Source organism: Nipponia nippon, unplaced genomic scaffold (assembly GCF_047370975.1).
Source record: "Nipponia nippon isolate SJK-2023a ecotype South Korea unplaced genomic scaffold, ASM4737097v1 scaffold_2, whole genome shotgun sequence".
In the NCBI taxonomy this organism is placed as follows: domain Eukaryota; kingdom Metazoa; phylum Chordata; class Aves; order Pelecaniformes; family Threskiornithidae; genus Nipponia; species Nipponia nippon.
Genome location: NW_028262336.1, coordinates 106446187 through 106462338, shown reverse-complemented (window position 1 = coordinate 106462338; position 16152 = coordinate 106446187). Strand labels below are relative to the sequence as shown.

Sequence of the window (16152 nt, the reverse complement as noted above, 5' to 3'; positions counted from 1 at the left end):
AGAACCCCTCGAGTTTCAGCTCCGCCAGCAGCTCAGGGAAGGGTGCAAGAGCAGCATGTGCCGGGAGCGGCTTTTTCCCAGGTGTGCCGCTCGGCTCCCAGCAAGCAGGGACCTGGGGGCTTCCCCAGCCAGCTGCTGGAGCTGGACGACTGTGTCACCAGGCTCGGATGAGTGGATCTCACCCCTTTTTGAAGTCTCTTCCGCCCAACCCTAACGCATTCCAAAAACCTAGTGGAAAAACACGAAAAACAGCGCTCCTGTCTACTTACACCGACTCTCTAACCACTTCATTACATGCCCCGCCGTTCTCACAAGTTCAGTTTTTCCACACGATAGATGACTTTATGGGCTCTGTCAGATCCCATTTAATCCTCTTTTTTTTTTTTTAAGCTGAAGAGTCTCACCTGTTTTGTGCCGGGGCTGGTCAGCCTTGCTGCCCATCCCTGTACGTACTATTGCTCCCATAAGTGATGGAGTTAGCCCTTTAGTTCACATGGTAGAAGCTGATGTTACAGCACCCGAGCTTAAGCCTTGCTCCCAGTCTGTGACTGCCATTTGTGGAAATGGGAACATATTTTCATTTTCTTTGCTTACAATTCTACAGACAGTAATTGAGGACAGTCAGTTGCCATCTTGCAATCTGACAGCTCTCCACAACCACTGCATGAGTGGCCTGCACACAAGAATTTGAGAACAACTACGCCAGACAAGTTTCCAAATGGTTACTTGCCAGGCAGCCTAGAAGAAAATGGTATGGATTAAGTAGCCAGGAATGCTCTGAGCCAAGGGCAGCACCGCTCTGATGCAGCTACTACTCTCTTAATCAGCAGCCATAAGACACGGGTCCTGGGCCCCTGTCCAAGCAGCTGTGACTCAGATTTGAAGTGCTGCAATGACAGTGCTCTCCTGTGGATGCACTGGTTGATCAGTGCCAGTAACTTGATGATAGAGAGTAAAACGAGCAGGGGAGAAGCACTATCCCTGTGCCCAATTCAAATATGTAATGGCAAATATAATTAATCTGCTTTCCAGGTGCTGCTGTACATTCAATACTTATCAGCTGTCAAAAAACACGACTGATTAAAATTACTTGCTTGACCTTTAAAACGTACTTGAAAATCCATAAATGAGACCAATCAGTGGTACATACCCATTTGAATAATAACAGAATTGTGAATCTGTGGCAAAGGCAGTAAGAGGAGATTAAAGGCTCAATACCAGAGTGTGACATGCACTATATGAACCTGGGATGGGAATCTCCAAGGACTTTTACAAAGCATTTTGTCTACTGCCTGGAGTAATGTTTATAGCACGTAGGGCAAGATTTGCTCTTTCTCTGTCCCGAGACTGTTGACCATCATTTGAATAACAACAAAAAATGCCTTCTGCAGGTGAAAAGAAATATATTTACTCTACATCATCCTCCATGCTCTTTGGTTCTGGACAGTGCACTGCATTCCTTGGGGATAAATGGGAAGATCTGCTCCCACCACTAGTGAGCGTGCAGTTTACAGGCTCAAACTAGAGCAAATCCACAATAAAACAGCCAAATGTAGTAGCATAGCTGTTGGTTTATCAGGACTGTTTCCCTCTGCAAATCTTCTTCTATTGGGCCACACTATGTGCGAATTGTGAACGCAGCCCAACGTAGCCCAGTATGGCTGAACACAAGATGGCCATGGAATGAGCTCAGGTCCTGGGAGCCAGATCATCTGCACTGCTTACTTGCAAGCTACTTGCTGGTTCTCTCTCTGGCTCTGTTTTGGACCACTCCAGCTAAGCTTCTGCTAAGCAGTGTGAACATGAGTCAGTCTATGTCCCCTGGCCATGGGATCCCTGACCCTTCTTGGTTTGGTAGTACAGATGCTGGCCCAGGGATGAAGGACAGTAGGATAGTTCCTCCTGCCACTGTTGTGCAGATACTGCAGCCCTCACTTCCCCCTCACCTGGAGATAGTCATGAGATCTGCTGAGACTGGATACGAGATCTGACTGCCATAAAAAGTCAGAGACTACTTCCCAAACTGTGACTCCGTAGATCAGGTACAAGAGATCACATGTTGCTAATTAGTCTCAGTATAATTAAAAAAAACTTTAGAAAATGTCATATGAAGTGAAAGACTTGGAGACCTACAGATTTATTCAATTGGTAGGATGATCCCTTGCCCAGATGTTCAACAGGCAAGAAAGCTCTGCTGGGGAAGACCTTAGGATGCCACACAGATCTTCATTTGGGCCTTCTGACCTGTAGCCTCTCCCTCTGCTGACACTTGGGGAATCACCAGAAGAAACATGAGCAAACATTTTGGTGAGTGGACTTTTGTCAGAGAAAGACCTTTCACCTTGATGCAAAGAGCTCCTTTACAAGGAGCTAGGACTCCATCCAAGGATCTTCAGCACTTAGAGACCCTGTGATGAAAGTATGGCAGAGGGAGCAACCACAGAGCTCCATGGGCTCTGGTGAACGTCTGCCCTGCCCTGTCTTTAAAAAATCTGGATCACAAAATCACAGGGCCCTGGGGTAATTCAGGTTGGAAAGGTCCCCAGGAGGTCTCAAGTCCAACAGTCCCTTTGGTCTTCTGGCCCTGCTGAAACACCAAGTTCACAAATATTTTCAGCTCCCCATAACTGAACGGGGGGGGGGGAAGGAGGAGGAAAAAATGACTTGCCATTTTCCCCCAGCGACTTGTAAATAGAAAAGTTTGACCTTCTCAATGCAACCAGGATGGCTATGCCTGCTTGGCCCTGGACTCTTTTCAGGAGTTGAATAAATTTAATATGTTGAACCTCTACCATGAGGCTGTCAGGGGAAAAGTTTTAATTGTTTAAAGGCACTCTGACTGCAGTGTATTTGCTTATAATGTGGTAAACAGAATTATTAAAGACCTTGTATTTTGCATCTTAAAACTCTTAAGATACTCAAGAACACATAATTTCTTCTTACTGTCAGGGTTTGCTTTACTAAGACAGCATGCATGAGCTGCTAGATAGATCTGGAAACACTCTGAGCCCCTTGAGAAGAAGTAACAGATATAAGGACTGCTGGAAGGATGAGCAAGATGAAGATGCTCATCTATGAAGATAAGCACTCATGTCTCCCAACATCTCTTCCCCACTGCTGCTCTGCAGCCTTGCTCCTCTGGTGGCCATGAGCTCCATTTTCAGCTGAAACTTATTCGAGGGTGGGCTACATGGTCCTCCAGCTCAAAGGCTGTTTTCGCCTCATTGGTGTTTACTCTCCAGTTGCAGGCAATGAGAGCAGCCTTGTTCTGCCTGCGGACAGGAGACTAAAACACAGCCACTGTTTCAGTCTCCTTTGATAAAATAAGCCATTTTGCCTCTAACAGCTTTTCTGAATCCACCGACACAAGTTGAATGGGGCTTGGATCATGGGGAACAAGAACTGAGCGCAGTATTGCAGACGAGGCCACGCACTCCATGTACTCACCTCTCCTGTGGAAATACGTCGCCAGATAGAGCCGACGGCTGGGCTGCCTTGCCAGGCCACGTTTTGGGAGCGACTTGCAATTATTCTCCAGTCTGCAAACACATTCAAGCCTTTGATCTCTGTCGCTCCCAACTGCCAGCCTCCCAGATAATGCCAGTATTTCCTGCTGCTATCCCCTAATCACAGTACCATGCCACCAACAACCACCATACAACCGCAAACCAAGCTGCCCACAGAGGCAGGGCACACGGAGCCAGTGCCCCACCACTTGCCGCTTCCCTTTCATCCTGTTTTATTATCGCACGTCTTGCGCTAACCCTGGCAGATTCTGGAAGAAAACTCGAGGCAAAGGTTTTATTTTGTGCTACCAGGACCAGACAAACCCTGTCTTCAGGTTTCCCCTACAAACACCCTCATATTTTTTCCTAAAGATTATGAAATTTTGAAAGTTACAGAAAGAAGGGAACATAAAGTACTGGGTAACGTGGATATGCTTTCAGCAAAAAAGACAAGGGGAAAGGAAAGATAATATCTGGGTTATTACTATTTGAAACTCTGCATCAAAATGGATACTTCAAGGCAAAATCAAAAGAAAAAAATTATTTGAAAACTTCCCATCTAAAGCAGAAAATTGTAATGATAATACGTTGAGTGAGGATTTTTTTTCCTGGCTGTTTTCATGCAGTAGATGCTCTTACCTAAGATTGCCTTTTCCCAAAGGGATCCTGAACTATTTGTCATTCATTTACTATTGCGGTGGTTATGTAAAGTAGGACAGTTGTACTATCTCCACCTGATGAGAAAGCCATACACTTTTGCAGTTTAATATAAAACACATTCTTTGAAGGATCCAAATATGTATTACCTAACTTATTTTTCAGGAAAACCTCTCTCATTTATACTTGGTACTCATTTAGTTTTTCAGAGTCTTTCTCCTGCTGGAAAATCTCTGGAGTTTACATGGCATATCTCTGGGTCACATGTGTTCCCTTTAATAGCCAATATAAATGTTTTTCAACTCTAAACTCTACAGCTTGAGTCTCACTTATGAAAGTCAAGCACCACCTCTCTGCTTTACTCATCACGCGACCGAACGACTGCTGATCTACCTGCTTGCCTCACTGCAAAGCGGGTGCTCCCAGAGCCCAGCCCAAGCCAGTTTGCTTTGGTTTGATAAATCCCATCTTGATTCCCAACACTCTTCAGAAAGCTCTATTCCCCGATATTTTTCCCTTCTCGGGGACCAGCAGTGCCATGTGCGATTCAGTGGCAACTCTTCCTTGCTTCTCCGCTCCCGCAGGCTGGGACCTGGGAAAGCGTGGCCGTACGCTCCTGCTAAGGTGATCCTGTGGGATGAAGCATCTCCAGGGCCCTGCAAATGGCACTTACTGCACTTCAATGACAGGAGCCCTGTTTAACATGAGGTTCAGTTCGTGCATGGCAGAGGCACAGTATTTCATTAGTTCGTTCAAACGCTTCAAAGAGCTCAGAAATAAAAATTCTTGGAATTGCTGCATGAGTCAAACTTTTTAGAAGTTTATATTAAAATGTGAATCACTGGCTTGCTTCAGGGGAGGAAAAAAAATCTTGTTTTCAGCAAAAAGTTAATTGGGTGTCCTGAAAATCAGTAATTAAAAACACCACTACCAGACAATAATCATCTGGAGTGCTAATTTCCTTCTGTACATAAAAGGCTTAAAAAGGACGGAGTAAGAGAGAAAAGTTCAGCATCAGCATTTGCCTCAAGACCCAATGCACCCAGGGGCTGGCTCAGGATCCCTCCTGCAGGGAAACGAGAGCTAGAAAAGTTATTTTTGTTGCTGCGAAGAAAAGTTGGATTTCTGAAGCTATATGCCTGCACCTTTTAAAATGACCTCAGTCACAAGCAAACCTGAAATGTTTTCCCCAGGGACATCATCACCACCACTATCATCCCCCATGCATGTGTCAGAGAGAAGTGCCACCATCCTGGGCAGAAAATGCAGCTGCTATTTGCAGTGCAACAATACAAGACTGGAAGCAAAGAATATGGTTTCCAAATTAAACAGTGGGAGTAATTTCTGCCGACAGGATGTAATTACTCCTCTTGTAAAAGAGCTGTGGAACACTTCATGGTTTTGAGCACTAATACCTATGGAAACAGAGCCTTTCCCAAACACCCAGCCAAGTGCTAGCTTACCATTGGCTTGGAGAGCAGTAAATGGCCGAGAACACATCCTGTACTGCCTAAAACTTCAAGGGCCTCCTTCCAAATACTGCTCTAGCTGGACTGCTGAAGTTTCTGAAATCAGGTATGATCACTGCCCAGGGTGAAATTTCTTCCATCTCTCACCAGAGCTGTAGTTAACGCACTGACTGTGCCACAGCCCTAAGTATAGATTTTCCACCATCATATCTCAATGCCAGGTCTGTGACTACTTCAGGTAATTTATCTGACAAGACCACTGTATTCCCAAACACCCTGTTTATAACCAGGCAGGATCTGAGACTATGTAAAATATATCAAGGTAAATGCAGTAGGATATATGGCATCTCAAAGTTGACATGGTTCTGATATTAATTTTCTTAAGGTCTGACCAAAATACATTTCCAGAGCAGAAATAAGAAGCAGCATCTAAATGCAGAAATGTTTTAATTACAGCCAGAAGGCTCCCAGCATCCGAAAGCCTCTTCGAAGAAAGCGCATTGCGTGAAGTATGCCAGGCCTTAAATACCCTATGGCAACTCAACTCTTACATTTATATGCAAAAATTCATCACCATACTTATGAAAACAGACAAGCAGAACTCTTCACAAAGCAACTCTTCTATTGCAAGATTTTTACTATTTATACTAGTGCAGCCTAGAGCTTGGGAAGAAACAAGTGTCCCAGCACCTCCTCTTTCATTTCTACCAAAAATATGAAGTTTTCACAGCACATCCATATACCTAAGACCTCTAGCCACCTGCAATGAAACCAACTCCAAACAAGGCCAGAAGGCTTACCTCACCTCTTGCAGATTATCATGCATTTCCCAGAGATTTTAATGTGGGATTCGTTAAAATTAAGAAAGGTGCTGCTTATCACAGGAGAAGATTGTCTCTAAGCAACAGGAAAAGACAAAGTTTTTCTGCACAGCCCTGCCTCAAACATCAGCAGAAAAGAATGCTTACGTGTTGACAATTCATGTGAGGAACTGCTCTGGATCTTAACAGGCCATAATCAAGACATCACAGGTTTATTTTGAACACGCACTTAGGGAACGAACATGAATTCTCTATGTTAGCGGTGCCAGTCAGTATGTGATTCTCCCATCCTCACGCCGATGGAAGAGAAAGCAAAGGAGTCTGGTTTGTGACTATTGCACAGCATAAAATTCCTTTTTTAAAAACATAAAGACTCTTTTTGAGCAAAATTCAGCATGCTTGAGGTATGAAACATTGTCTCCCTGACCTTTCAGAAACCCAAAGAACTAACGTTAGCTTTTTTGCTAAGTTAGGCTATTGACAAATTTGTTTTCTTTCATCACACACATGCACAAAAATCTTTACTAATCATATTTCTATCACCATGGTCCTCCAGATCTTTCAGCATGCTTTACTGAGGATGAAAAAATGAAAGAAACCCAAAAACTGGCAGTACATTAGGCAGCTTTGGGCAAAGAAAATTATGGATTCTCCCAAAGTCATTTCCTGCAAAGTGAGATTTGCTGTAAAGATCTTTATTACCTATGTCAGTGCTGGGAAGCTACCCGGACACATGAGACTATTATTTACAGATGATGCAGCCAAGACAGAGGCCACTACTGGGTTTTAGAAATGAAGAACCTGAGTACAAGAGAACCGAGAGAGAAGGGATTTTTCAGAAGAGTCGGAGACACTGAGATTTCATTTCATTTACATCACTCTATTACCTCCTAAGATGGTCCCAATTAGACATATTTTTGTGTACCAAAAGCATATGATGCCATACTCAGCCTTGTCCTCCTCTAACTCTCTTGGCAAAAGCAACAAAGACTTCCTAGCACAAAAAGGCCACACTGTGGTTTTGTTTTCAAACATCACTTCTAGGAAAAATGAGAGGAAAAAAGAAAACAACCCTCTGCAAGATATTGTGTACCCAAGGACAAAGCTGAATGGTTCCATACGAGTCATTTTCAGTCTTCGCAGGCTTGGCATTTGTGGTATGAACTCAGTAAAGTCATTACCCATAATTTTGTCATTTCAAGTGTTTGTAACACATGATAAATAAGTGCTTTTAAAATGAGAAGTCAGATCCTAACCACTTCAGGGACACTTTCAGATCACCTTCCTACAGCTTCAACCTAAACCCGTTTCACTATATTTAAAAAATACTTTCAGATGCTCTAAGTAAAGCGAGGCATCCAACATCTGACCTGAGAAGGAGGTTTTCAAACAAAAATGAAATACTACAACAAGTGAGACACGATGACAGAGACTATACGCTTCCTTCTTTTTCACTTGCAGGACTGCCTATTTGGTTGGATTAACCCAAAATGAGCCTCCAGTCCAGTCATCTCTCTTCTCTCTTCTTTACTACAGCCAAACAAAAACAAGGAGGAGGAAAGGTATCATATGTGCAACCATTTTTCAGGAAAGTTTTTCTTCATTTTAAGTAATCTAAAGGGTTTATTTCATGGTCAAAGGAATACTCATTCTTTTGTTCTTGCTGACATATGGGAACAGCTTGTCTGAACTCTGATGAAGAATCTATCTATGAGCTTCATTTTTATCTGTTATATTTTAATGACTGCTGTTATAAACTAGCCTGTATAGGGAAGCTAAAAACAGAAAGAAAATACAAGAATCGGGGTGTCTTTCAAGCACCCATTTAGATTTACAAGCGATGAAGCAGGCAGTGTGCTGTGATGGTCTGGGCAGTACCAGCAACCTCGAATGTCTCCCCTCTCCCTTCCCAGCAGGACTATCTGACAGTGCCACGGAAGAGCCATGATGTTCTTTGAGTCTACACTAACCAAATTATCAACAAAATTAAGGGTCAGGAATTCTATGAGCACGTGAACAAATAAGCCTGATTCACAATGGATTTCCAAGCAGCTTTTTCCATACACGTAATCTCTCTCTGATGCCGATATTTTGGTGTCTTGTACTATGTGAAGCTGCACAATAACAGCCTTTCTGTTAGAAAGAATGTTAAAAGTTTCTCCTCAACGCGGGCACATCTGTTGACACAAACCCTAGAGGCACTGGTTGTGAAATCTCCGCACCTCCGTCAAATTAACCTGAAATCAGGCTCCAAATTTACTGAGGGTGTGAAGTGGAGAGGGCGCACACAGAGGGAGTGTTTGCATAAGCCTTGTTTCCATAGGGAACCGGGGAAAACATCTACTGATTTTTAAAAAAAAAATTTTCCATGGATTTACGTAGTGGCTGGAAAGTCCTGCAGCTCTGGCCGTTGCCCACTAGAGGCCGTGAAGGCCTTATGCCTGCCCTGGCCCCGGCTGCCCAAACCCAGTGAAAAGGAGATGAGGAATGGGAAACACTAAAAATGAGAAATTTTTTCTTCCGGCATTAAAATCTTAAAATCTGGTTCATGGAGCAAGGCACCCCAGCCCTGGCAGGCCGGTGGGAGCAGCAGGACCTGCTGTGGACAGCCAGCTCTGCTCACCTACAACTGGAAACCCGTGAGGTGTAAGATGAGGATGACGAGGATGAGGACGATGAAGAGTGTGCAATGCAGCTGGCTGGAGGGAAGCTACTCCTCCGTGACAAGCCCAAGGTAAACAATGAGTAGTCAAACATAATGGGCCACTTTAAAAATCAGTTCTTCCCTTTGAACATCACCCATCGGAGCCTGGCGAGCTGCAGCAGTCAACAGAAAGGGCATCAAGCGTGAGCGGGATTTAACAAGCGGAGTTTGCTGGAAAACTACAGCAACAAACACACATGCACAGAAAAACCACGGTGAAGGCTGGTGTGCAGGGAAGAAACCTGCTTCTCGGTATGCCGAGAAACACATAGGGATAGTATAAGCAAAAGAAGCAATACCGGCAGAAACTCAGTTCTTCGTTTTAACTGAGTCGAAACCGGGGTTCACTGGGTTATTCAGAGATTGTATCACACCCCTGTGTATGACACAGTGAAATCGGCAAAAATTTGGAGACCAAACCTGCACAGAGCTGCGCTCTAAGGGAGAACATTAAACCCTGACTTCCACAGGAGGCAAAGGAACACGGCCCCTACAGAGCCTAGGGCTGAAAATCAGAGTTAAATGTCTTTTTGCAAAATTAATTTGTTACAGGTTATCTAGAAACCTGCAAAGGGTCAATGTAGATCAGATTATTCCTTGCAGTTATTGATTGCCCTGCTTTTCTGCAATTTCATCTGCCATTGTGCTGTTCATATACCTAGCTTAATTATGTCCTGTTTAAGTCCCTTTATCTTCTGCCATCTGGATTAATTAAATACTTTTGTGTCATCTGCAACCTCTGACATGTTTTCCACATTTTTCCCATAAACCATTAAACAGCACAGCTAAGTCACACGATTCCTAAAATGAAATTTCAGGGCAGCCTAATTATAACCAATGACCTTAGTGAAAATGTGTATTTATTCCTCTTCCTTGTATTGCCCTCAAGTACTTGGCAACCCTGTGGTCATATATTCTATTAAGATTTGGGGACTGTGGGTTTAAGTCCCTTCTGGTTGGTGGGCAGATACCTCAAAGCACTAAGGTATTATGAAAAATGTGAGTGTCACTTTGTCCTTTGACAGCTGTTTTGCAAGAAACTAGCGATCAGGTAGTCTGTGCCCAAATATACAACTTGTGCAGTTCAGTGTGGAAGAGGATTTTGGCTTTTGCATTTCACAAGGGTACTTAGCAGTAGCTGTTGATAAGTACCTAGGTGCAGGAGAGTGTTTCGGTGGATGCCCCATCACCTCGGTGGGCTGAGGCTGCCCGCCTTCCCCGCATGGTCTGACGAGGACCCTCCAGCCGCAGCACATGGCTTGTCCCCACGCAGCGCGCAGGTATGCCCACGCCGGAGCTCACGCTGCGCCGGCAGCTCCAGAGCGGGAGGCCCAAACCAGTGCGCAGGGAAGCACTGTGCAAAGCAGTGCCTTGAGCGCTTCCTGGGACTGGTCCTTTATCAAAGGAGGCTAAATAAATATAAGACACGTGGCTGCATTCATGAAGAAGACAGTTTTTTGTTAAGAAGACAGAATTTCATTGTTTTTTTAGCAAAAGAAAAACGTGGGAAGTGGCATGAGCGTCCTTCCACCTTATGAAGAAGATGGGGAGAGAGTGGGGTGCCTGGAGATGGGGAGGTGCATCCCCACCTCATGCTTCCAGCCCCAGCCCTGCTGGGCATCATGCAGCTCCTCTGGCCAACGCTCAAGGAGAAGCCGGGTCCTTATCTCTAACATGTTGCAGTAGCAGGTGGCCCTGAGAGCAACCCCAGGTGTTCACATGCTCTCTAATCCCATTAGGGCTCTTTTAAAGCAAGTGTTTTTTTCTGGTGTCACAGAAGTTACACAATGGGTTTGCAGTTATTAAGCAGTTAGAAAAGTTATTTGCACTTTGTGATTTGCTGCCAGCAGTGTAGCAAGAGACAAGCACCGAAGTCCTTGTGAATTCCACAGCTGCTGTGACTTTTCCATATGAGGAAGGAACAGTTGCTTGAGGCATTTGAGAGACATGCAAGAACACAAGAACAGTTTATTAATACTGGAAGTGAATTTGCAATTACTAAGAGCAGATGGTCAGCTCACACAGCGAATGAACCTTAAACCATCTATACTTACAGGTCTACTGCAAACATTGAAACAGTACCAAATTCACAAAAAGAAATCCTATGTGCTCACAGTCAGAAGTCGGCTCAGATTTGGATCCTATATACAGTGGCTTAAATCCAGATAAAGCTGTCAATATTAAACTGAGTCGGTGGATTTACCCCAGAGTAAATGCCCCTTCTTTTTACTTGCATACATAACTCCCAGAGCCATCAAAGATAAGCTAAAATAATAAGGACCTTAATAAAATAACTAGATTAGCATCATTAATAAAGCTAGGAATCAAGCTAATCCTCCCTTGTGCCACTGCAACTCTACTGTATCAGAGATGCGGTAGCAGCATTAACAAGAATGGAAATATAGAGCTGAAGTTACATGACTAAGTTTTTCATTACTCTGTAGTCCGTTAACAAAAAATAGCCATACACACATTGCTTTAAAAAATGTATCTGTGATGCACTCCAGAGCTTTTGAATTTTTTCCATACACAAGCTGCTTGTAAAGACTCTGTGAAATAGCTTAATAGAGGTGTATATCTTGAAAGTACTCCTCAGTGCAGCTCATGGACAAATTAGAATTGTTATTGCTATAGGCATGTAATGGTATGCATGTGCAAAAGGAGGGGCTTCCTTAGCACCATGTGCCTCTCAGCCTACGTTTCAGCCCACCAGCTCTGCATTTGCCTAAGCAAATGTAATTATTGACGGAAAGAAGGGAGGCTATAAGCAAAGAGCTCTTTCTGCATGTGTCCAGGGAGTGAACTCCAAAATCTCCAATCTCATCCTCCAAAATCTTCTTCCCTGGGACATAAAGTTTCAGCATCCCAGCTGAGTGCCTCTGGACTGCAAACAGTAAAGGATCATTAAGGTTAATTTGACCTGCAATTTACAGGTCTTTGCGAATGAGTAAACAAGTGCTTGAATGTTGTGTGGCAGCCGCAGACAGCTGGCAGGGAGAGTCCGCACACGCCAGATTTGCTGGTGCCTTGACTAAGAAGGTAACTGCACGCTGGACTGCAGTAGGGCTCTGAAGACCAGCCAAAAGGTTGCAACAGCACAAACGTCAGAGACAAGGCATATCTGATGCAAAAAAAAAGGATTGCAATTGTATTTTCAGCAGGGAAAGGGATGTTGGTTTGGTGGCACTGCTGGCCAGTGCAACTTGCTGACCAAGGAACTGTGATAACTTAAGACAGATCCCTCCAGACCAGATGAACTGCTAACAAAGCACCTAAAGGTTTTGCCTGGTTTTCCCTCGCATAGCTGAGGGTGCATGAACTTTCACTTGCAAGCATGACAGAATTTAAGTTTTCAGGGATATACTTATGGCAGAAAAGCTTGGGTTTACATCGCACAATCAACTTTATTCGCCTCTTAAGACAGAAATCTGTATAGCAGGCCAGTTTGTTTCCAGATCACTATATAATTCAGCAATTTCACGGTCTGGCTTCATGGCATAATGTACAAAAATATGTTGATGCATGTGACAAGCTTATACTGCCAAAAGGCTATTCCTATACCTGGAGAGAGGGAAAGTGTGAAGTGTTGTAGCCATTTTCAGAATCCTTTCCTTTACACTTCCTTTTCTAACACTCAAGCTGGAAGTCACAGGATACTTGAAGAATCCTGCAGTGCCAGCTACGATGTTGTTAAGACATTGTTATCTTGATTCAATACCTCAGAACCGCTTTAAAGTTTTCCAAAGCCTTAAGAAAACAAAGTTTATACAAGAAGTTATTTTGACAGAATGTGATTTGCATATGCATCTACTTAGTATGTTGAAATTTAGTATTAAAAAACCTGTTGACTATAAAGGAATATTTCTAGCAATATCTTAATAACCCTGGTTATTCTTGGAAACATTTTGCATTTCCCTGAAATTTATGTGATCCCACAACCATTTTAGTAGCCTATGCTATTGTATATGCCATGGCAATTCCACTTAGCATTGTGCAGAGACCTCCCAACTTTCTAAAAATCTTTGGGTCCAATTTTGCAGCTGGATTTGGCCATTAAAAATTAAACTGAAATCCTTTTTCTTCAGCCAATATTCATCCCAATGTAGATTGATTAAATATATGGTAGCATTTGAAAACTGTTGTGATCACACAACACTTGGACCTCTCTCCATTAGCAAAGAAAGATCTGGAGCAGATGCTGGCTTACATACTCAAGGATTTCAGATTTCCAGACACATTTCTAATTTTGTATAAACCATATTTTTTTTGTCCTTTCTAAATCTGACATTGCTCTTCATTAAGGGCTGGGATTTGGAAAAAAAGCAGAAAATCCCATGGGATTGAAAACAACAGATGTTCTCTGTTTTAAGCTTCCTTTACTACAAATCGCTGAATTTAGTGCTTTTAAGATTTTCCTGCCTCCCTTTTCAAAGGCCTGTGATTTGCTCTTTAAATGGATTTTCAAGAGGCTGACTCTGACTGGAACGTATGTGAAAAGAGATTTTCAACTTATAATGTACCATTTTTCAGGGAAGTTACTAGAAACATACTAAAAATATGACAAAACCTGTATCAGGGCAGTATCATTGCATGTCCATACGGTGAGCAAAAACCCAGCATATTACCATCCCAGCAAATGGGAGGCACATGCTACTCACTTCCCACACAAATGCCCTCGTGTTTCCTGCTCCTCCATTTCAACACTGCTGAACTGTCAAGCTCAAAACGCAGCATCCTGCTCCAGGACAACCGCAAAGGGTTTTTTAAGCTTTCCTTAGAAACAATTTTTTTTCCCATAATCTGTAACTTTCTCGCACCTTCTCACCTGCCCTCCATCACCGCAGATATGGCCAAAGAGCCCCTGGCCTTAGGAGGTAAAACTCATTCCTTCCTCAGGTGAGTGACTGCGTCCTTCAAAAAGATGCTGTGATCATGAAGTCAGTGCTTCCAAAAAGGACTGAGTGGAGAAATAGCTGTGTAATGCTGTGGAAAAAATAACTGTGTAATTTGATCCTTAGGGATATGTCAGGGAAATAATAATTAGAGAAGGATGTTGGGGACAGCTTTGACATCCTTTTTTTAAAAAACTGAGAGGTTTCAAAAAACAGCCACAGGAATTATTTAAGTATTGGATAAAGTAATGGCACAGTGAGCAGCAGTAATTTCGCCCATCTAAAACAGAAATTTGAGAAATAGTTTTATCAGAGTGCAGTGGTACCTGACAGTGAAGATCTCTTCATTCCAGGAAGAGAGCACAACAAGAATGTCTGGAATATGAGGACAGACAAATTCAAATTAAAAGTTAAGCATATGGTTTTCGTACAAGAGAAGTTAACTCTAGATCAAACTACCAAGGAATGTGGTAGATTCTGCTTCTCTCTTTTTTTTTTTTTTTTTAATTTTTGTCTCCAAGGCAAGACAGGATGAGTTTCGGGGAAGGATGCTGAAGCTGAACAACCAAATTCTGTTCTCAACACAAGCCATGAGATAGACAGGAGGCCAGGCCAAATGAACTAATAGGTTTAAGTTTTACGAGGTCAAATCTTTCTACTAAGTGTCAGAAACTCTATGTTTACAGTGATTATAGCTGTGGTCATTAATAAAAATAATTGGAAGTGACTACTCCTTTGATTTAATCAGATTTGCATTGGTGCAAGTTCACTGAATTGAAGATGGAAGAAATATTAAACCTCGTCTCTTCACAGATGGCAAGATTTTAACAATGCCTTCATAAAGCCTTGATTCATATTTCATGCCTTGACTTCCTCTTGTATCCCAGTCTTTTACAACAGCACATGCACTACAGAAGCAATAGAAATTAAGCTCTAATATGTTTTTGTTGGTTGCCAAGCCTGAATGGATGCAAACATCAGTCTTTGGGGAATTAGCGTGCCATTCACGTTCTTTTAGAAATAAAAATCTATTTTCAGGTTAGAAGAGAGAAAAAAAATACAGATTTTCTGGTCTTCATTAAGCCCATCTCTGCTTCCATATTCTGTCAAGCTTTTGTTCCTCCTGAGACTCATGAATGCTGTCGTTATTTCTCACATTCTTCCATTTGCTCTGGGGTTGTTGAGTAGCTGGGAAGCTGTGTCTATGCTATTTGCCACATGCAGGAGATGTAAAAATTCAGTTTAATTTTCAGCAGGATCAAAAGTAATTTTTCTAAATTTTCTTCTAAACTGAAATTCAAACATATTCACCTTTCAGAAATACCAGGAAAAAAAGTGTTTGGCTCTGGCCTTTGCCAATGCCTATTGATTTCCCATCTGAAGGGCAAGGATGCAACGACACATTCTTTGATATGAAATCAAGACCCAAGTCACTGACAACAGCAACACCAGGAGCAGCCAGCACCTGTCATGAGCTCCAGGCTTGACAGTTTTGAGGTGTTTTGAGGTCACCTGTCTTAAGTCCCTGGACTCAGAAGACCCTCAAATAAACAGAAGTGCCCTGAGCTGCACATATGAAAGTCTTTGCCATCATTTCCAGATTCCTGACTAGGGCACAGGGAATCTGGAAACTTCACCATGTACCAGCTCAGGGGACTCTGACAGCTCTGGCTTGCCCAGCAGCCCACCAGCTGACCTACTGAAGGACACCTTGGTTTACCATAAGTTTGTCAAATCTGTCATGCTTTTACTAAATGTTTCAAGCCCATCACATCACCATAAAAGGCCTGAGAAAGTTTGAGTGACTAAAATACCAGTGTGCCCAGTAATACTCTGGTATGTGTGTTTGGACTGAACTGCTGGGGCAGCTGAGATGGCTGAGGTGTTGAGTAGCAAAGCAGAGGGGAAAAAGATTTCAAACTTGTGTTGAGCGTGTGTACCTAGATTAGTCAGGAAGGTGAAGCGCACATCGAGGGATATGGTAGAATAGTACTGGCAACGGAACGGCAGCAGCTGAGGGGTCAGGAGAGAGGGATGCACAAAATTACCTTGGATAACTAGTGATAAGGGACTTCAGCTAACCTGCATTCTGATTTTCACTAA

At 43.0% G+C, this 16152-nt stretch overlaps 1 protein-coding gene across 11 annotated transcripts in view; it reads right to left on the bottom strand.

Moving 5' to 3' along the window:
• STARD13 (StAR related lipid transfer domain containing 13) overlaps window positions 1-16152 on the bottom strand; it is a 303153-nt gene that overhangs the window by 76855 nt on the left and 210146 nt on the right. The window contains exon 1 of one of the 11 annotated variants that reach the window (XM_087756694.1): window positions 14376-14400. The exons of the other annotated variants lie outside the window; for them this stretch is intronic. Coding sequence (XP_087612820.1) covers window positions 14376-14397 — 22 coding nt within the window. The 5' untranslated portion in view covers window positions 14398-14400. Of the gene's footprint in view, window positions 1-14375; window positions 14401-16152 lie in introns of those variants that run through there. 11 annotated transcript variants of the gene reach the window in all.